The sequence below is a fragment of the Jaculus jaculus genome, chromosome 5 (assembly GCF_020740685.1).
Source record: "Jaculus jaculus isolate mJacJac1 chromosome 5, mJacJac1.mat.Y.cur, whole genome shotgun sequence".
Lineage (NCBI taxonomy): Eukaryota > Metazoa > Chordata > Mammalia > Rodentia > Dipodidae > Jaculus > Jaculus jaculus.
The window spans coordinates 54532288-54553508 of record NC_059106.1 but is presented as its reverse complement, the minus strand read 5'-3'; the positions used below and the strand labels follow the sequence as shown (position 1 = coordinate 54553508).

Sequence of the window (21221 nt, the reverse complement as noted above, 5' to 3'; positions counted from 1 at the left end):
TTACCTGGAATTCACTATGTAATCTCAGGGTGACCTCAAACTCATGTCAATCCTCCTACCTCTGCCTCCTGAGTGCTGGGGTTAAAGGATTAAAGGTGTGCTACTATACCCAGTGGTTTGATTTTTTTTTTTTTTTTTTGAGGCAGAGTCTCATGCAGCCTAGGTTACATTAGATATGAGCTCCATATGTACCAGAGGATGTCCTTGAACTTTGATCCTCCTTCCTCCTCCCACGTAGTAGGATTACAGGCATACATCATGATGGCCAGTTTATGCAATGCTGGGGGCTGAACGCAGGGCATCATGCATGCTAGGCAACCATTCTGCCAACTGAGCTACGTTCAAGCCCTCTTTTTTTTTTTTTTCCTTGAGGTAGGGTCTTGCTCTAGCCCAAGCTGACCTGGAATTCACTGTGTAGTTTCAGGGTAGCCTTGAACTCATGGCAGTCCTCCTAGCTCTGCTTCCTGAGTGCTGGGATTAAAGACGTACATGCGCCACCACGCCCAGCACTCCAGCCCTCTTGATATGTTGTTTTTATATTTAGTTTTATATTTATTTAAGAAAGTGAGAGAGGATATGGCCTCTTGTTGCTACAGATGAACTCTAGACACATGTACCCCTTTGAGCATCTGGCTTTTACATGGGTACCAGGGAACTGATCCTGGGCTAGCAGGTTTTATAAGCAAAAATTTTAATCGCTAAGCAATCTCCTCAGCCCTGTTTTTTTGTTTATTTATTTATTTGAGCGATAGAAAGAGGGAGAGGGAGAGAGAAAAAGAGAGAGAGAATGGGCACGCCAGGGCCTCCAGCCACTGCAAACAAATTCCAGAAGCATGTGCCCCTTGTGCATCTGGCTTACATGGATCCTGGAGAGTTGAACCGGGATCCTTTGGCTTTGCAGGCAAACGCCTTAACTACTAAGCCATCTCAGGCTCTTCAGTTTTAGTTTTTGTTTTTGAGGTAATGTCTCACTCTAGTCCAGGCTGAATTGGAATTCACTACGTAGTCCTAGGGTGGCCTTGAACTCAGGACGATCCTCCAACCTCTGTCCCCGAGTGCTGGGATTAAAAGTATGCACTACCACACCTGGCTGATACAGTTTTGATAAGTATGTTGTGTTCTTTTGTTCCTGGCTTAGTGAGTTCATTCATAGGCGGTAGTATTGGCTCCTATATCAGTCTATATCATCTGGTCTTACCTTTTGTACTGGATGGTGGTGGTTATTGACTTACACCAGCAAGATGTGGAGTCCTTCCAGTTCAACTTTTGCACTTAAAATGGAGCCAATTTCTATTTTATAAAATGGAGTCACTCAGGGGGCTGGAGAGATAGCTTAGAGGTTAAGTGCTTGCCTGTGAAGCCTAAGGACCTCGGGTCAAGGCTTGATTCCCCGGGACCCACGTTAGCCAGATGCACAAGGGGCGCACGCGTCTGAAATTCATTTGCAGTGGCTGGAAGCCCTGGCATACCCATTTTCTCTCTGTCTCTCCCTCTTTCTCTCTCTGTCACTCTCAAATAAATAAATAAAAATTTAAAAGAATGGAGTCACTCAGAGCAAGGCACAGCCAGAAAGCCACCATTCTGTACAACAAAGCCCAGCCTGGTCTCCACCCTTGACCTCCTGTGACCCGCATTTGTAAATCAGCAGACACACTCAGCCTATTTCCTCAGGGGCAGACTGAGACTCAAAGACCAGAGTGACTACCCCAGGTCAGAGGTCTGTCAGACCACAGGGCCCACTAATGACCGCAGCCTTGCAAGGATGACCTCCCTGGCCTGTTCAACCAGCGCTCCCCAGGGGCCACCCGGCTGGGACACAGGCAGCAGGCGGTGCAGCATCGCAGGCGGGATCTGCTGGTGCCTGGGGGCCGGGCCAACCGGCTGGGGCAGCAGCACCACCAGAGGAAGCCCGTGAGGAGGCTGGTGAAGACCAACAGCAGAGAGGAGGCCAGCGCCACCTTCCAGAGCTGGGGACCTGTGGAGGGAGGGGAATGAAAGCCCAGTCGGTCTCTGCCTGGACCCGCTGCCCCTCCCCACTGCCTGGATGAGGACAAGGGTGGTGATGGTGGCCGAGTGGGGGGAGGCTGTCACTACCTTCCAACACTGCATCCTGTCGGGCAGGGGCCTGGCCTGCTGCAGAGCCTCTCTCAGCTGTAGTCTGGGGTGGTTCTGCAGAGCCGAGAGCCAGGGAGAGAGTCAGGGGCTTGCTGGTGTTGCCTTCCGGGCTCTGCATCTGCCTAGGTGCCCACGTGGGACCTGCAGTGGGCAGGGACAGGGACACACTGAGAGCTCCCCTTCCGGGGTATTTCTGTGCCGCTTAGTCCTCCCCAAACCTGTGAGTCGGTCACTCATGGTGTTTCCATTTTACATGTGATGGAAGTGAGGCACAGAGGTGAAGTCTCTGGCACCTGGAAGCCAGGACAGGACGTCAAGTCACCAGGCCAGCCGCAGGTCTTGGGGATTATATACGGAGCTACTTCTCTGGACGTGGACAGACCTACTGCCGCTGCTGTGCACAGCCCTTTACTGAAAATACCTATGCCTTGTCACAGTTCTGCAAGGTTGGGGTTATCGAGCCCACCTTACACATGAGGAAGCTGAAACCACTGGGCGTGTTTATTCACACCATAATCCTGGGATTTAGAAGGCTGAGGCAGGTGGATTACCATGAACTCAAGGTCAACCTGGGCTACAGAATGAGACCCTGTGTGGAGAGATGGCTCAGTGCCTGCAAAGTCAATGGACCCAGGTTCGATTCCCCAGGACCTACATTAAGCCAGATGCACAGAGTGGCACATGTGTCTGGAGTTCGTTTGCAGTGGCTAGAAGCCCTGGTGCATCCATTCTCTATCTGCCTCTTTCTCTCTAAAATAAATTGACAGTGGCTTGAGGCTCTGACGTGCCTATTCTCTCTCTTCCAGCCTCTCAAATAAATAAATAAAAATTTAAAATATCTAAAATGGCTGGATGTGGTGGCACATTGTCCTCGGACCCTGACTGGGACTGAAGGGCTTCTCCCTCCTGTGGTACCCCCATCTCTAACCCCCTAAGTCCTCACCTCCCTCAGGAGGGGAATTAGGCTGCCTTCTCTCCTGGCTGTTCAGCCTGGTCTAGGCCACACCCATCACTGACCTCTGCAGCTGGCTGGTGGCAAGGAGTCCTGGTCACTGCCATCCCCACAGTTGTCCATGCCCCAGGCATCACACAGCAGGCTCCGGGGGACACACCTGCCATTGCGGCAACGGAAGTAGGAGCCACAAAACCCTAGAATAGAAAAGGGAAGTCTGGGATGCGGCTCCGGGATGGACCAGGCCCTACAACAGTGTGGTGTGACTGTGGAGTTCCTTTCCTGTGGCAAGCATAGTTCTTTTTTTGTTTGTTTTTCGAGGTAGGGTGTCACTGTAGCCCAGACTTATTCACTATGTAGTCTCAGTGTGGCCTCAAAATCACGGTGATCCTCTTACCTCTGCCTCCTGAATACTGAGGTTAAAAGCATGTGCCACCACGGCTGGCATTTCTTTATTTTTTGGGGGGGGGTATGGCAGGCAGAGTCTCACTCCTGCCCAGGCTGAACTGGAACTCACTCTGTAGCCCAGGCTAGCCACAAACTCACAACAACCCAAGTGCTGGCATCAAAGATGTGTGCCACCACACCTTATTAGCCTCACTTAATACTATTTATTTACTTGGGGCTTGTTATGTGGCCCAGCCAGACTGGTCTCAAGCTCTTCATGCTTCTGCCTCCACCTCCAAAGACTGAAATTACAGGTATAAATCATCATGCCTATTTCAGCCCTGTTTTTGAGCTAAGACTGAATAAAACACAGGTCGATTAGATCAGCTGACCAAGGGGGGGCCACCCTACAGTGTCTCAGTAATACTCCCCACAGACCCTTGCTCCTGCCTTGCACTTGGCATTGGCTCTGCTAGGTAGGAAATGGTGACCTGAAGGGCTACATCCATCAAATCTCCACTCAAATGCTACTTTATCCCTGGGCCTCTACAACAGCCCACACCCCAGCCCAGTATTTCTACCCTCTTCCCCTCTGCAAATCTTATGCCATCTGTAGAACACTTGATTCTTTTCTTTCTTGCTTGCTTTGTTCTTTTCTTTTCTTTTTTTCCAGGTAGAGCTTTAGCCCAGACTGACCTGGAATTCGATATGTAGTCTCAGGCTGGCCTCAAACTCACAGCAATCCTCCCACGTGCTGGGATTAAAGGCACGCACCACCATGCCCGGCCTGTTTGTTTTTTCAAGGTAGGGACTCACTCTAGCCCAAGCTAACCTGGAATTCACTATGTAGTCTCAGGGTGACCTTGAACTCACAGTGATCCTACAAGTGCTGGGATTAAGGGCATGTGCCACCACGCCCAGCTATGGTCTTTATTTTATTTATTTTTTTTTGAAGAGAGGGAGAGAGAATTGTCATGCTAGGGCCTCCAGCCATTGTAATCGAACTTCAGCCACATGTGCCACCTTGTGCTCATGTGTGACCTTGTGCATGCATCACTTTGTACATCTGGCTTACATGGGATCATGAGATCTAGGGAGTCGAACATGGGTCCTTAGGCTTTGCAGGCAAGTGCTTTAACTGCTACATCATCTCTCCAGCCTGAGGTTTTAATTATTTAAAATAACTTATTTGCGAGGAGAGAGAGAGAAGATAAGTTCATTATGGCCTCTTGCCATTGCTAATGCACTCCAGATGCATGTGCCACTTTGTGCGTCCAGTTTTGTGCATGGGTACTGGGGATTTGAATCTGGCTGGCAGATTTTCGCAAGCAAACCCCTTTAACTGCTGAGCCATCTTCCCAGCTCTTGGTTTCTTCTTTCTTTCTTTTTTTGTTTGTTTTTCGAGGTAGGGTTTTACTCTAGTCCACTCTGACCTGAAATTCACTATGCAGTCTCAGGGTGGCCTTGCACTCATAGAGATTCTCCTACTCTTGCCTCCCAAGTGCTGGGATTAAAGGTGTGCACCACCACGCCCAGCCTCTCCCTCCCTCCTCTCTCGCTCTTCCTTACTTCCTTTCTCCTTTTTTTTGGTGGGGGGGCAGGAGCTCAGTCTTTCTGGTGTTGGGATTATATCCATGAGTCATCATGCCACCTAGTATGGTTTCCTCCATTTAGAAATGAAAATGAATAATATACAGAAGGTATATAGATGTGAATGTGGATGGCCATGAGAGAGCCAACGCAAACAGCAGTGAGGTGGGGTTTAGACTGCGTTAATGCTGGGGAGAGAGACTCAGGATGAGTGACAGGCTGAGTGTGGAAGGAGTGTGAAAGGAGCCACTCCTCACTCAGATGACAAAGCCAATCAGGAAGCCAGTTACCTCAGCCCTTCACAACTGCCACCTTCTGCTTTTTGTTCATTTTTGCAGTGTTGGGGATCAAACCAGGACCTCGCATGACTTAGCTAAATGCTCCACCACTGAGCTAGATCCTATCTGCCTTCTGTTTGGAGTCCAATCCTGCAATATACAAAGTAGCTGCAAGGGTCTTGGCCTCCCAGCCTAGGACTGACAGCTGCCCCTTGAGGGAGGTCAAGGCCACAGAAAGGAGAAGGAGGGATAAGTTTGTTTTCCATCAGCTAATGAGGCCTGTTTAGATAATAAAAGAATAGGTACCTTGACATGCTATAACCTCCAGGGACCTGGAAAGAGAGACTCCAGGCACCATCAGTCACAGCCTCGAGCACTTAGGACACACACTTCAAACAGGCTACCCTAGAACTAGGGATTCTTCAAGGAAGGAAGGCCTCACACTGCTCCACAGCAAAGGCAGGTGGCGTCAGAGAAGACAAAGGAGCTGGCATGAGGTGGGGAAGCACTGCTTCCCATTCAAGGCCTGGTGTGTCACCTTCTTGTCCTTGGGGACCCGTGCTAGTGCTCAGAGACCCCCAAGCTGTTGCCTTGGGTGCTAATAAGCCATGCTTAACTCTCCAGTTTGGAGTTTTGCCAAAGCTCCTAGTGGGTTTGAGCTCCCCTGGGCTTTGGGGACTCATGTGCTCACCATCACTATGAAGTGACTCCAGCCCCAGGGGAGCCTGTGAGGCTAAATAAAGCCTTCCACTTGCTTTGAGCCACAGGTCCTGTTTCACTATTAAACACCCTCAGCTTGGGAAAGAGTCCAGTTAGTAATGTGCTTACTTCAACGAGCTCCATCCCCAGAACCCACGTCAAATGCCAGGCGTGGTAGCATGCACCTATAATCCTAGCACTGGGAAGGTGGAGACAGGAGGATGCCAGGAGCTACTGATGAGGTTCAGGTTCATAGAAACCCTGTCTCAAAAAGAGGTGGATTTTGTTGGCAATGACTCAGTGGTTAAAGACACTTGTTTTTGGCTGGGCATGGTGGCACACGTCTTTAATCCCAGCACTCAGGAGGCAGAAATAGGAGGATCGCCATGAGTTCGAAGCTGCCCTGAGACTAAAGAGTGAATTCTAGGTCATCTTGGGCTAGAGTGAGACCCTACCTTAAAAAAAAAAAAAAAAAGACATTTGTCTGCTTGGAATTTAATTCCCCAGGAACCACCTAAAGCCAGATGTACAAAGTAGCACATGTTTTGGAAGTTTATTTGCAGCAGCAAGGGACCCTGGCATGCCCATGCTTTCTTTCTCTCTGAAGTAAATAGATTAAAAAAAAAAAAAAAGAGGTGGGAGACAGGCGTGGTGGTGCTCGCCTTTAATCCCAGCACTGGAGAGGCAAAGGTAGGAGGATCCTCATAAATTCGAGGCCACGCTGAGGCAACATAGAGAATTCCAGGTCAGCCTGGACTAGAGTGAGACCCTACCTCTCGAGAAAAAAAAAAAAAAAAAAAAGCCAGGGGTGATGGCGCAGGCCTTTAATCCCAGCACTTAGGAGGCAGAGGTAGTTGGATCGAATTGCTGTCCTGAGCTTGAGGCCACCCTGAGACTACACAGTTACACAGTTAATTCCAGGTCAGCCTGGGCTAAAGTGAGACCATACCTCAAAACTCCCCCCCACCAAAAAAAAAGAGGTAGGGCTGGCGAGATGACTTAGTGGTTAAGGAACTTGGCCTGAAAAACCAAAGAACACCGGTTGATTCCCCAATCTCCACATAAAGCCAGATGCACAAAGAAGCGCAGGTGTCTGGAGTTTACAGTGGCTAGAGGCCCTGGCACCCCATTCTCTAGCTCCTTTCTCTCTCCCTCCCTTAAATAATAAATAAATAAAATATTTCTTTAAAAAAGAGGTGGGTTAAATGCACCATGGTGGCGCACGACTTTAATCTTAGCATTTAGAAGGCAGAAGTAGGGCTGGAGAGATGGCTTAGTGGTTAAGCGCTTGTCTGTAAAGCCTAAGGACCCTGGTTCAAGGCTTGATTCCCCAGGACCCACGTTAGCCAGATGCACAAGGGGTGTATGCATCTGCAATTCGTCTGTAGTGGCTGGAAGCCCTGGCATGCCCATTCTCTCTATATATATCTCTGCCTCTTTCTGTCGCTCTCAAATAAATAAATAGAAAGCAGAAGTAGGATTGCTGAGTTCGAGGCCAGTCTGAGACTACATAGTGAATTCCAGGTCAGCCTGGGCTAGAGTGAGACCCTACCTCAACCCCCCCAATAAAAAAAAAAAAAAAGAGATGGATAGGGTTCGAGAGATGACTCAGCAGTTAAAGGTGCTTGGTTGCCAAGTTTGATGGACCAGGTTTGATTCCCCAGTGCCCAAATAAAAGCTTGATGCACAAAGTGGTGAATGTGTCTCGAGCTCCTTTGCAGTGGCCAAAGGCCCTGGTGTACCCATACTCACTCTCTCTAGGTCTCTGTCTCTCGTTTTAATAAATAAGTAAGAGTTGGGCATGGTGGCACATGTCTTTAATCCCAGCACTTGGGAGGCAGAGGTAGGATCACCATGAGTTCAACACCACCCTGAGACTATTCCAAGTCAACCTGGACCACAGCAAGACTCTACCTCAAAAAGCCAAAAAAGAAGCCGGGCATGGGGGCACATGCCTTTAATCCCAGCACTAGGGTGGTAGAGGTAGGAGGATCGCCATGAGTCCGAGGCCATGCTGAGACTACATAGTGAATTCCAGGTCAGCCTGGGCCAGAGTAAGAACCTACTTCAAAAAAAAAAAAAAAAGCCAAAAAAGAAAGAAAAAGAATAAAGAATATTTTAAAGTCGGGTGTGGTGACGCATGCCTTTAATCCCAGCACTCGGGAGGCAGAGTAGAAGGACTGCCGAGAGTTCAAGGCCACCCTGAGACTATATAGTGAATTCCAGGTCAGCCTGGGCTAGAATGAGACCCTACCTCGAAAAAAAAAAAAAAAAAAAAAAAAACTTTAAAGAAGTGGATAATGCACCTTGAAGGGACATCCAAGGTTGTCCTCTGGTCTCCACATGTATGCACACACGTGTGTCCACACAAATACAAACATGCATATGCACATGCATGCACATCACACACAAGCAAAAATAAACAAATACCAGTGGTGTGAGCCTGAGTGTGGTGGCTAAATCCTGTAACCTAGCACTCAGGAGGCACAGGTAGAAGAATTTAGAGTTCAAGGCCAGTCTGACCTACAGAGTGGAACCTGGGACAAAAAAAAAAAAAAAAAAAAAACACCTAAGAACCATGGCAAGTATTGTTTCTGAGATGGAGTCCAGTTCCCAGAGGCCCTACCTTGCCCTTGCCTAAACCCTTTTGTGACTTGCCCAGGAGAGTCCCAGCCGTGCCTTCAGAAAACCTCTGACAGGTTGACCCCTCCGAGGAGCCTGTTATTGAATGAGTGAAGTCCTGTGTGCGCTATGTGCAATGTGAGTTGTGAGCTCAGTGTGTGAGGTGTATGGCAGTGTGGGAGAGAGGAGGATTAGGGAGGGGAAGAGTGCAGTGTGTGTGTGTGTGTGTGTCTGTCTGTCTGTGAAGATGTGTGTGTCACCGGGTGGAAGGAAGCCAGACTTATGGGTCTGGCTCATCCCTCACCCTGGACCCCTCTGACCTTGTCACCAGTCGCCACTTTCTTTCTTTCTTTTTTTTTTTCTGGTTTGTCAAGGTAGGGTCTCACTCTAGCACAGGCTGACCTGAAATTCACTCTGCATTCTCAGGGTGGCCTCGAAACAGCGATCCTCCTACCTCTGCCTCCCGAGTGCTGGGATCAAAGGCGTGCACCACCACGGCCGGCTCAGTCGTCACTTTCTTAACAGCACCCCCATTCCATACTCCAGCCATCTCTGCTCTGGCCCCCACTGCGGCTTCACCCACCCAGACGGAAAGAGGTGACCTCGCCCACGAAGTCCACGCGGGGCTGGCGTCCTCTGGTGACCAGGCGCAGGCCCAGGAAGGGCCCCGAGGACGTCACGGGGATTGGGATGGTCAGGCCGCAGGTTGGGGGTCCCAGAGCCCGGGGTGCCCCCGGCGGGCCGTCGTAGAACTGCAGGTAGGAGCCGGGGGCGCACGGGTCGGCGGGCGCAGGCGCTGGCGAGGACGCCATGGGTGCCGGAGAAGCCGGGGACAAGCTGTAGACCAGGAAGAAACGGAAGTGGAAGTGGATCCTGTCGCCTGGAGTTGCAGCGTGCAGCCACAGTCCGCAGTCCGTGTCCTGGGTCACAAAGTAGAACCTTCGAGAAGCCGAGTGCGAGCGCAGCAGCAGTGCGTCCCCCTGCCACGTCTGCCCACACAGGTCCACCAGGTACCCTGCAGGGAAATGCGCATGCCCTAGGACCACGTGGTGCCAGGTGCCATGCTCAGCCTCCTGGAGCACCCCCGCTAGGTGACCTGGAGGCAGTCACGGGCCCTATTTGAGCCGCAGTTCAGTTTCGTCACGGGTAATAAAGAAGTGAATTTTTGTGAGGACTAACAGAATTAATGAAAAGCCACAATCCTTTATTTTATTATCTTTTTTGTTTGTTTGTTTTTATTTTTTTGAGGTAGGGTCTTACTCTAGCCCAGGCTGAACTGGAGTTCACTATGAAGTCTTAGAGTTGCCTCGAATTCACTGCGATTCTCCTACCTCTGCCTCCTGAGTGCTGGGATTAAAGGTGGGCGCCACCATGCCCAGCTCATTATTCATTTAATTTTTTTTTTACATTTATTTATTTGCAAGCAGAGGGGGGGGGGAGGGAGGGAGGGAGGGAGGGGAGAAGGGCGGGAGGGAGAGAGAGAGAGATTGAATGGTCTAGTCACTGCAGACATGGGTTCTGGGAAATCAAACCTGGGTCCTTAGGCCTTAACCACTCGCTAAGCCATCCCTCCAGCTCCACAATCCTTTATTCAGAAGCAATAGGTGTGGTGCCCATCTGTAATCCCAGCATCTGGAGGCTGAGGCAGGAGGATTGTGACTTGAGGTTTAGCTAGGCTCCATCTCAAAAAATAAATAAATGTAGGGGGCTGGAGAGATGGCTTAGCAGTTAAGGCATTTGCTTGCAAAGCCTAGCTACCCAGTTTGATCCCCCAATAGCCACATAAAAGCCAGATGCACAAAGTAGCATATGTGTCTGGAGCTCATCTGCAGTGGTAAGATGCCTACCATTCTCTGTCTGTGCTTGCAAATAAATAAATAAAATATAAATAAGTAAATACAGCCAAGTATGGTGGTGCAGACCTTAAATTTCAGCACTTAGGAGTCTGAGGTAGCAAAATCCTTCCACATTAAAAGCAGTAAACAGCTGAGTGTGGAGGTGCGTGCCTTTAATCCCAGCACTCAGGAGGCAGAAGTAGAAGGATCACCATGAGTTCAAGGCCACCGTTAGACTACATAGTGAATTCCAGGTCAGCCTGGACTAGAGGGAAACCCTACATTAAAAAAAAGAAGAAGAAGAAGAAGAAGAAGCCGGGTGTAGTGGCACACACCTTTAATCCCTGCACTCAGAAGGCAGAGGTAGGAGGATCGCTGTGAGTTCGAGGCCACCCTGAGAATGCAGAGTGAATTCCAGGTCAGCCTGAGCTAGTGAAACCCTACCTCGAAAAAACAAAAAAAAAGGAAGAAGAAGAAAAATGTGGCAGGGGGAGGCTAGAAAGATAGCTCAGTGGTTAAGACATTTGCCTGCAAAGCCCAATGACCTAGGTTTCATTCCCTAGTACCCACATAAAGCCAGATGCACAGAATTGCGCATGCATCTGGAGTTCATTTGCAGTGGCAAAAGGCCTTAGCATGCCCATTCTCACTGTTTCTTTTCTCTATCTGTTCACAAATAAATACATTTAAAAAAAAAAAAAAAAGGCCAGGCATGGTGGTGCCCGCCTTTAATCCCACCACTCAGGAGGTAGAGGTAGGAAGATCACCTTGAGTTTAAGGCCAGCCTGAGACTACATAGTGAATTCCAGGTCAGCATGGGCTAGAGTGAGACCCTACCTTGACAAACCAAAACCAAAACAAACCAACCAACCAAATATTAAAAGGCTTACTCTAGTTGTTCCATGCTGATGTTAAAATGTGAAGCCTGCTGTCTGTGCTGCCATGGTTACCTCCACATGTTAAAACTCTCTCAAAACTATAAGCCTGGCCTGGGAGATGGCTCAGCAGTAAAGGCACTTGCTTGTAAAGTCTGTTGGCCCAGGGTTCGATTCCCCAGTGCTCACATAGAGCCAGATGCCCAGAGTGGTGCATGCAGGAGTGAGAAGCCCTGGTGTGCCCATTCTCTCTTTCTCTCAAACAAATAAAAGTATTAAAAAAAAAAAAAACAACTGTAAGCTGAAATAAACCATTTCCTTACTTAAAAAATAAAAAAAATAAAGAAGAAGGCTGGAGAGATGGCCCAGCAGTTAAGGTACCTGCCTGCCAAGCCTAATGACCTGGGTTAGATTCCCCAGTACAAAGCCAGATGCACAAAGTGGCACTTGCATCTGGAGTTCTTTTCCAGGAGCTAGAAGTTCTGGTATGCCCATTTTCTCTTTCCTTGGAAATAAGTAAAATAAAACAAATAAATAAACAAATAGGGCTGGAGAGATGGACTCAGGTTAGATTCCCAGGATCCACATAAGTCAGATGCACAAGGTGATGCATGCATCTGCAGTTTGTTTTAGTGTGTCTGGAGGCCCTAATGTGCCCATTTTCTCTCTCAAATAAAATAAAATATTCAAAATAGATCAGATAGCCGGGTGTGGTGGCGCATGCCTTTGATCCCAGCACTGGGAAGGCAGAGGTAAGAGGATCACTGTGAGTTTTCCAGCTTGGGCTACAGAGTGAGTTCCAGGTCAGTCTGGTCTAGAGTGAGACCCTACCTTGACAAAACCAAAAATAAATAAAATAAATGCATATATACATAACTAAAATACAAGCACAGTGTATTTATGTGTGGATTGCAAATAGAGTCAGCAGGTGACATCAGACACAATTTTACAATCTTTGGATCAACTTGCCCCCCCTCCAAGTAGATGGTAAACAAGAGGGCATATGGTTGGTGGAGGGAAGGGCAGGAGAACAACCCAACTCTGGTCCTGCCAGGTCTCCTTGCCAGAGTAAAAGTCGATGTCCCTTTTCAGAGTATTTGCCCCAATTGCAACTAAAATATTGTGGGCGTGGACATGTGGGGCATCCTGCAGGCCTGCTAGGACTTAAGTCCTAGCTACCTCTGTTAACTTCTGCAAGGATGGGACTGACACACCTGGGTGTTTGCCCACCCACCTAAAAGCCATTCTTTTTCTTTTTCTTTTTTTTTCTTTTTTTTTTTTTTTGGTTTTTCGAGGTAGGGTCTCACTCTATCGCAGGCTGACATGGAATTCACTACGGAGACTCAGGGTGGCCTTGAACTCACGGCAATCCTCCTACCTCTGCCTCCCGAGTGCTGGGATTAAAGGTGTGCGCCACCACACCCAGCAAAGCCATTCTTTTTCATTGCTAAAGGAGCCGAGCCTTAATCTGACCCTAGTTCTAGTTGCCAGGGTTTTGTGATTGGCATATGACCTAGTTCTGGCTGGGTTTTTTTCTTTAAATTTTTAAAAATTATTTGAGAGAGGAAGAGGCAGAGAGACAGGAGGGAGAATGGACGTGCCAGGGCCTCTAGCCACCCGCTGCAGATGAACTCCAGACCCACACACCCTCGTGAGCGTACCACACTGCTCTCTGTGTCACTGCTTACGTGGGACCTGGAGATTTGAACATGAATTCTAAGGCTTCACACCCAGGCAAGTGCCTTAACTGCTAAGCCATCTCTCCAGCCCTCTTTTTTGAGGTAGGGTCTCACTGTAGCCTAGGCTGGCCTAGAATTGACTATATAGTCCTACGGTGGTCTTGAACTGGTGTCAATCCTACCTTTGTCTCCTGAGTGCTAATGCTGGGATTCAAAGCATGTGCCTCCATGCCCAGCAAAGAGACAGAAAACAGACAGACACAATGGGTGCACCAGGGCCTCCTGCCACTACAAACTAACTCTAGATGTACATGCCACTTTGTGCATCTAGCTTTATGTGGGTACTGGGGAATAGAACCCAGGTCATTAGGTTTTGCAGGCAAGCGCCTTAACTGCTGGAGCCATTTCTCTAGCCACCAAAAGAATTATTTTTAGGCTAGGAATGGTAGTACATGCCTCTAGTCCCAGCACTCAGGAGGCAGAAGTAGGAGGATTGCTGTGAGTTCAAGGCCACCCTGAGACTACATACTGAATTCCAGGTCAGCCTGGGTGGGTTAGAATGAGACTCAACCTTGAAAACCAAAACAAAACAAAAAGGATATGTGATTCTGGGGATGGAACCCGGTGACTGGTAACCCTAACCATGCTCTACCACGGAGCTCACCCTGGTCCCCTTGCTGCAGAAGGACACTAAGAGATTGAAGCAGTGACCTTGGGGGTAGAAATTTGGGAGGTGGCTGGGCATGGTGGTGCCTGCCTTTAATCAGTCCTTGGGAAGCCGAGGTAAGAAGATTTATGTGAGTTTGAGGCCATCCTGAGATTATATAGTGAATTCCAGGTCAGCCTGAGCTAGAACAAGACTCTATCTTGAAAAAAGGAAGAGAAAAAAAAAAAAAAATGGAAAGGGAGTGTGGGAATACAGTCTGTCTTACCCCAAAGCCCATGACAGTTTCTGTCCCCCAACCTGAGGGCTACCTTGTCCACCTGTAGACCCCTGACTCTGGGTGACTTGGAGCTCCAGTCTTCTAGAAGAAGGGTGGACTTGGAGATCCCATATAAAACAGGCATGGAGTTTTTCACCCTCCTCTATCAAAGGGGCCAGCCCATCGATGTGTGCGCCGACTCTTCCAGTGTGCCCCAGCCAGACCCCTCACACTCACCAGTCCCCAGGGCAGACACAGTCAAGGCTGCTGTCCCCAGCAAGAGCAGCCTTTGGGGCAGCAGCGGAAGGAAGGCCTCCATCCAGGCTTTGGGTCAGGGCCTGCAGAATCTTGTTTTGTGTCTTTGGGAGACTGGGGTATAGGCGTTTGACTAGATGCAGGCAAGCCTTCCAGCTCCTCTGGTTTCCTCAGTATGGTATTAGGCTCCCCCCTCAGATCCTCCTCCTTTGGGTCAGGATTGTGTCTAAGGGTTGCCATGGAGATTTGGAGCCTAAGCTGCAGAAGGCCAGGAGGATGTCTGCTCAACCCGTGCCAGAAAGGAACCAGGGGACTCAGGTCCGGCTTGGCCACAGGACCTCAGGAAGTGGACCCACAGCTTCAGTGAGCTGCCCTTCCTAGATTAGTTAGTTGACTTTTGGGGACTGGGCTTTGAGAGGAACTGAGGACACTACAGGAGCCTCTCCTATGTCCTAGAGCAACAGCAAGAGGTGAAGTGGCAGCCAAGGAGTTTGCTGTATTACTAACAAGTGTTCCTGTCCCAGTGCCTCTGCTCTTCCATCCCAGGTGCTCTTCTCATAGGCCATTAGCTCGTAGCTCATGTGTCCCCTCCTCAGACTACCCTTTCCTGACCACCTCTCACCTCTCAATCTGAATTAATTATCCCCCCCCCCACGTATCATTCAGTCACATCATGTTGAATTTATCTGCTTGGCACCCTCTAAAAATATTGGTTATTTAACATTTTAAGAATGGTTTTACTTTTATTTATGACACAGAGAGAGAAAGAATGGGCACACCAGCACCTCCAGCCACTGCAAACGAACTCCAGATGCATGCACTACTTTGTGCATCTGGCTTACGTGGGTTCTGGGGAATTGAACCTGGGTCCTTAAGCTTTGCAGACAAATGCCTTAACTACTAAGTGGTTTTCTTCAGCCCAATGATTTTTTGTTGTTGTCTTTTCGAGATCAGAGGCAGCCATTCCCATACTAGCTTTTTCAGACTAACTTGACAACTCCCGTGACTGATACACTTCCCTTAACTCAGAAGGTCCTGAAGGAACAGAAATCATCTGGGGTATCCTCCCTTAGACAATTCTTGCTGCAAAAAGCCTATTCTGAGTAAAGACACAAATAGCTACAAGTCCCTTATCTACTTTCCCTGTACTGTGCCTAGCCCAGTCTGGTTTTCATAGGATCCTCCATACAAGCTTGAACCGCAGCCTAGCTCAGTGCTCCAGCTTCTGTCCAGGGAAAGGCCCTCATCACTGTATTCCAACAAACAGTCTGTCTGTAGAGGTCAAGCCTGGTGTTTGTCTTTGCTTTTCTCCTTCGCTTTCCTTACACCCTATATCTGTTTTTGGGAAACACTTTTTTTTCGAGGTAGGGTCTCATTCTAGCCTAGGCTTACCTTGAAATCACAGACACTAGTACCTCAGCCTCGTGTGTGCTGGGATTAAAAGCATGCTCCACAAGTCTGGTTCTTAAAGTTAAAATATATATATATATATTGGAAAATAAAATAAAAAAAAATAAAAAGGGCTGGGCGTGGTGGCACATGCCTTTAATTCCAGCATTTGGGAGGCAGAGGTAGAAGGATTGCCATGAGTTCGAGGCTACCCTAAGACTACATAGGGAATTCCAGGCCAGCCTGAGATAGAGTGAGACCCTGCCTCAAAATCAATCAATCAATCAATCAATCAATAGGGCTGGAGGGATGGCTTTGTGGTTAAGGCACTTGCCTACAAAGCCAAAGGACCCAGGTTCAATTCCCCGGACCCATGTTAGCCAGATGCACAAGGGGTGCATGCATCTGGAGTTTGTTTGCAGTGGTTGGAGGCCCTGACCTGCCCATTCTCTCTCTCTCTCTCTACCTCTTTCTCTGTCAGATAAATAAACAAAAATAAAATATTTTGGGGCTGGGTGTGGTGGTGCACGCCTTTAATCAGCCTAAATGTCCATCAACTGATGAGTGGATAATGAAGATATGGCACATTTACACAATGGAGTTCTGCTCAGTGGTTAAAAAACATAAAAGAAATTATGAAATTTGCAGGAAAATGGGTGGATCTGAAAATGATTATACTTAGTGAGGTAACCCAAGCCCAGAAAGCCAGATATCACATGTTCTGTCTCACATGTGGATCCTAGCTACAAATGATTGGACTTCTTTGTGATTAGGAAGACAACTCAGTAGCAAAGGCCAGTAAGCTAGAAAGGAGATATAAAGGGAATGGAAAGGAAGGGGGGACTTAATAGGATGGTATTGTATATATGCAAGTAGAATAGATTAACGGGGGTGAAAAGGCCTAAGTGAGGTCAGGAGAAGAGATTGAGTAAAGGAAAGGTGGAGAGAGAGCTAATCAAAATCTAAAAGGATATTAGTAAGTCATATGGAAACCTACATTTTTGGACAATGCAACACTTAGAAGCCATAGATTGTTACTAAAAAAACTTCAGTGCCAGGGATGGGATACCTTCCAGTGAGTTGTTTGCCAGGGAGGTCACTAATACCCCCAAAACATTACAGGCCATTGCCAAGGCTCTTGGTTCCTCACCAGGAAGATAGTAAGACCCTATTGCTGAAGACTTCATATACTGGGCATGCAAGGTCACTGAGAAATCCTGCTAGAGCTCAGCTGAAAACCTCCTCCATGTATACCAACTGACAGAAAGCTGGAAAAAGCTATGCTGCATGTAGTTCAATGGGAGACAGAGAGAGAAAAATCACCAGTAGAGATACTCAACAGTGAACACTGCAAGCCTTAAATTTGGTCAGCCAGGCCAAGTGAGCCAACAGTTGCAATAGTGATAGTCTCTGATGGGGGAAACCAGCCACTCTCTAATTGGACTGGAGGCACACTCCATGGGAGGGAATACATCCCTGATAATGAAAACCTAAAACAGGGATAGTCATGAGCCCTCAGGGTATAATGTCTGCTGCTGTCTGGCTAAATGTATATACTATGCTCACCAAACTACCCAGTAAGCACTTCTCTTAATGTTCATACCCTTATATTAATGTACTCTCACTTTTTTGTTAGAGAAGCTTCTTTTCAGGTGGCAGTGACCTTGGGATGACTCAGAAGGCACCATGGTGCTGAAAAGAAGTGACAGAGGAGTGCTCAGCACTGAAATATCTCTATCACATCTCCCAAAGTTCAGGGACCATTGCAGAAGAGGTGGCAGAAAGAATATAAGAGCCAGAGGAAGGGTAGGACTCCTTACAACGTGCTCCTCCAGACACAAAATGGCCTGGATATCCATGACCTCACAGTGCCTGACACTATTTACATAAGACCATCATAATAGGAAGAAAAGATCATGACATCAGAATAAAAGACAGACTGATTGCGAGGGGGAGGGGATATGATGGAGAATGGAGTTTCAAGGGGAAAATACGGGGAGGGAGGGAATTACCATGGATTATTGTCTATAATTCTGGAAGTTGTCAATAAAAAATAATTGGGGGCTGGGCATGGTGGCGCATACCTTTAATTCCAGCCCTTGGGAGGCAGAGGTAGGAGGATCAATCACTGTGAGTTCAAGGCTACCCTAAGACTATATAGTGAATTCCAGGTCAGCCTGGGCTAGAGTGAGACCCTACCTCAAAAAACTAAAAAAAATAAAAAAAAATTGGTGGCTGGAGAGATGGTTTAGCAGTTAAAGCATTTGCATGTGAAACCTAAGGACCTATGTTTGACTCTCCAGATCCCATGTTAGCCAGACACATGAAGGTGAGGCAAATGCAAGGTTGCACATGTCCACTAGGTGGCACAAGCATCTGGAGTTTGATTTCAGTAGTTGAGACCCTGGCACGCCAATTCTCTCTCTCCCCCTCTCTCTCAAATTTAAAAAAAAAATGTTTTTTTTACCAGGTGTGGTGACTTACTGTAATCCTCCTACCTCTGCCTCCCAAGGGCTGGGATTAAAGGCATGCACCACCATGCCTTGCCAAAAACCATTTCATGGCTGGAAATATGGCTTAGTGGTTAAAGACTCTTACTTATAAATTCTGATGGCCTGGGTTTGATTCCCCAGGACCCAGGTAAAGCCAGATGTACAGAGTGAAGCATATTATCTGGAGTTTGTGTTTGCAGTGACAGGAGGCTCTGTCTCTCAAACAAATAAATCTTTTTTTTTTTAATAAAATTTTAGTTGTTTTTGAGAGAGTATAGGTGTGTGGTTGATTCAGGTGTCCCCCATAAACTTAGGTGTTCTGGATGCTAGGTTTCCCAGCTGATGGCAATTAGAAATTAAAGACTCCTGGAGGTGGGCTTATGGGTGTTATAGCCAGTTTCTCCATGCCAGTGTTTGGCACACTCTCCTGTTGCTATGGTCCACCTGATGTTGGCCAGAGGGTGATGTCCACCCTCTGCTCATGCCATCGTTTTCCCTGCCATCATAGGGCTTCCCCCTTGAGCCTGTAAGCCAAAATAAACCTTTTTTTTTCCCCCACAAGCTGCTCTTGGTTGGGTGATTTTTGCCAGCAGTGCAAACCTGACTGCAACAATGGGCATGCAAGGGCTGCAAAAGAAATCCAGACACAAGCACCATTTTGTGCTTGTTGCTTTATATGGATACTGGGGAATTAAAGCAGGACTGTCAGGCTTTGCATGTAAGCACCTTTAGCCACTGAGCCATCTCCTCAGCCCCTTCTCTCTCTCTCCATATATATATACATATATATATATCTGTATACATACATATATATATCTGTGTGTGTATATATATACATATACATATACATATATATATATATGATTTTTTGTTTGTTTTGTTTTTCAAGGTAGGGTCTCTCTCTAGCCCAGGTTGACCTGGAATTCACTATGGAGTCTCAGGGTGGCCTCAAACTCATGGCGATCCTCCCACCTCTGCCACTCGAGTGCTGGGATTAAAGGTGAGCGCCACCACAACTGGCTCTCTTTTTATAATTTATTAAAAAATTTTTTTTAAAATCTTTTTTGTTATTTTTATTTATTTGAGAGCGACAGAGAGAGAGAAAGAGGCAGATAGAGAGAGGGAGAGAGAGAGAGAGAGAATGGGCGTGCCAGGGCCTCCAGCCGCTGCAAATGAACTCCAGATGTGTGCGCTCCCTTGTGCATCTGGCTAACGTGGGTCCTGGGGAATCTAGCCTTGAACCGGGGTCCTTAGGCTTCATAGGCAATCGCTTAACCGCTAAGCCATCTCTCCAGCCCTTATTAAACAATTTTTAAAAATATTGATTTTTAGGGCTGGAGAGATGGCTTAGTGGTTAAGGTGCTTGTGTGCAAAGCCAAAGGACTTAAGTTTGATTATCCAGGACCCACGTAAGCCATATGCACAATGTGGTCCATGTTTCTGGAGTTCCTTTGCAGTGGCTAGATGCCCTGGCATGCCCATTCTTTCTCTCTCTCCCTTTCTCTGCCTCTCTCGCAAATAAATATTTAGTTTTATTCATTTATTTGTGATAGAGGAAGAGGAAAGATAGATGGGTGTGCCAGGGCCTTCAGCCACTGCAAACAAATTCCATGTGCCACTTTGTGCATCTGGATTACATGGGTCCTGGAGACATGAACCTGGGTCCTTGGGCTTTGCTGGCAAGTGCCTTAACTGCTAAACCATCTCTCCAGTCCGCTTTTGTTTTAAATTATTTTTTCTTTCATTTTTCCCTTACCTTCCCTCCTCCTTTCTCTCTCTCTCTCTCTCTTTTTCTGAGGTAGGGTCCTACTCTAGCCCAGGCTGACCTGGAACTCACAGAACTCCTCCTACCTCTGCCTCACGGTGTGCTGGGATTAAAGGATGCACCACCATGCCTGTCTCTTTCTCTCCTTTTGGTTTTGGGCCTTGTGTACATTTGGCAAGCACTTATCACTGACACTCACTCCCAATCCTGTGCCTTGGAAGGAGATCTCTTTGATCCTCTGCCTCACCCTCTGAGAGCTGGAGTTAGATGTGAGTTACCAGGCTCTGGAAACACGTTAGTAGTTTTTTTATTATTATTATTTATTTGAGAGCGACAGACACAGAGAGAAAGACAGAGGGAGAGAGAGGGAATGGGCGCGCCAGGGCTTCCAGCCTCTGCAAACGAACTCCAGACGCGTGCGCCCCCTTGTGCATCTGGGTAACGTGGGACCTGGGGAACCGAGCCTCGAACTGGGGTCCTTAGGCTTCACAGGCAAGCGCTTAACTGCTAAGCCATCTCTCCAGCCCTACGTTAGTAGTTTTGCTCCTCAATCTTTACTCATCCTCTACTAAAGGGACCATGTCTTACTTTCCTTATGCCTTCATGACTCTAGTTCAAGGTTACCCAGCTGGTAATTTAAAGCTGAGATTTCTCCCCTCCACCACCTCTCATTCAAGTCTAAATTCCTCAAATACCTTCTTAAAAAAAAGTAATAAAACTGCCCTTTATGTCCTGGGGTTGGAGTTACAAAAACGAAACATTATTCCACCCAGGAGCTAGGGAGGAACTCCACTAAACAATGAACAAATAACTGGTAGAGCCAGTAGCCCTCAGGCAAATCTACAGCGAGAAAGACCCCGCCCCTCAAGACCGCACAAGATGTAACTCATTAAGCGCGCCTACCACCGCCAGACTACAAATCCCAGCATGCCTAGCAACCCTGTGAGTGAAGCGACGCGATGCATGCTGGGCTATGTAGTCCAGTTCTAGCGCAGCCAAAGTCCATAACGACCCATGACGTCAGGAGGGCTCGCGAACGGAGTCGGAAGCCACTCAAAACTCAAGTTAAATTTTTCTCCCCGGATCCGACTGGGCTGACCTGGTTTCTTTTGTAAACAGATCGCCACCCCGCAGTCCCAGCGGATCTATGGTGTGCGTTGAGTAGTCTCTCGCGTGGCTGTCACAGTTAAAGGGGAAGGACTAGGGGCAACAAAACACTCCTTCTGCCCCGTCGGCGTGGGCTTGTTAGACTAGCAAAAAAAAAAAAAGAAAAAGAAAAAGAAAAAGGGAGGGGGCTTGATGTGCGACCTCCTGCCCCGAGGGGGCGAGGACGTGGCACGACCGCTTCGGACAGCCGCTTTCTTT

At 47.9% G+C, this 21221-nt stretch overlaps 1 protein-coding gene across 2 annotated transcripts; it reads right to left on the bottom strand.

The window, feature by feature from the left end:
• Positions 1 to 1425: 1425 nt before the first annotated feature.
• On the bottom strand, positions 1426 to 21118 carry Ldlrad2 (low density lipoprotein receptor class A domain containing 2). 2 transcript variants are annotated; one of them, XM_045150749.1, is made up of 5 exons: positions 20956 to 21118; positions 9227 to 9658; positions 3133 to 3264; positions 2095 to 2256; positions 1426 to 1975 (listed from the first exon to the last, which is right to left on the bottom strand). In XM_045150749.1, exons 2-5 carry the CDS (start codon positions 9453 to 9455, stop codon positions 1740 to 1742), a joined length of 759 nt encoding a protein of 252 aa, XP_045006684.1. In that variant the 5' UTR covers positions 9456 to 9658; positions 20956 to 21118; the 3' UTR covers positions 1426 to 1739. The 2 variants fall into 2 exon arrangements, with proteins under 2 accessions (XP_045006684.1, XP_045006686.1); XM_045150751.1 differs by having other exon boundaries at positions 9227 to 9480.
• Between the last annotated feature and the right edge of the window lie 103 nt (positions 21119 to 21221).

Coding starts and splice junctions, on each gene's coding strand:
- Ldlrad2 (XM_045150749.1), bottom strand. CDS start 9,455: ATGGCGTCCTCGCCAGCGCCTGCGCCCGCCGACCCGTGCGCCCCCGGC. Junction 3,265..9,226: donor GGTCACCTCTTTCCGTCTGG/GTGGGTGAAGCC, acceptor TTTCTATTCTAG/GGTTTTGTGGCTCCTACTTC. Junction 2,257..3,132: donor GCCACCAGCCAGCTGCAGAG/GTCAGTGATGGG, acceptor TGCCCACTGCAG/GTCCCACGTGGGCACCTAGG.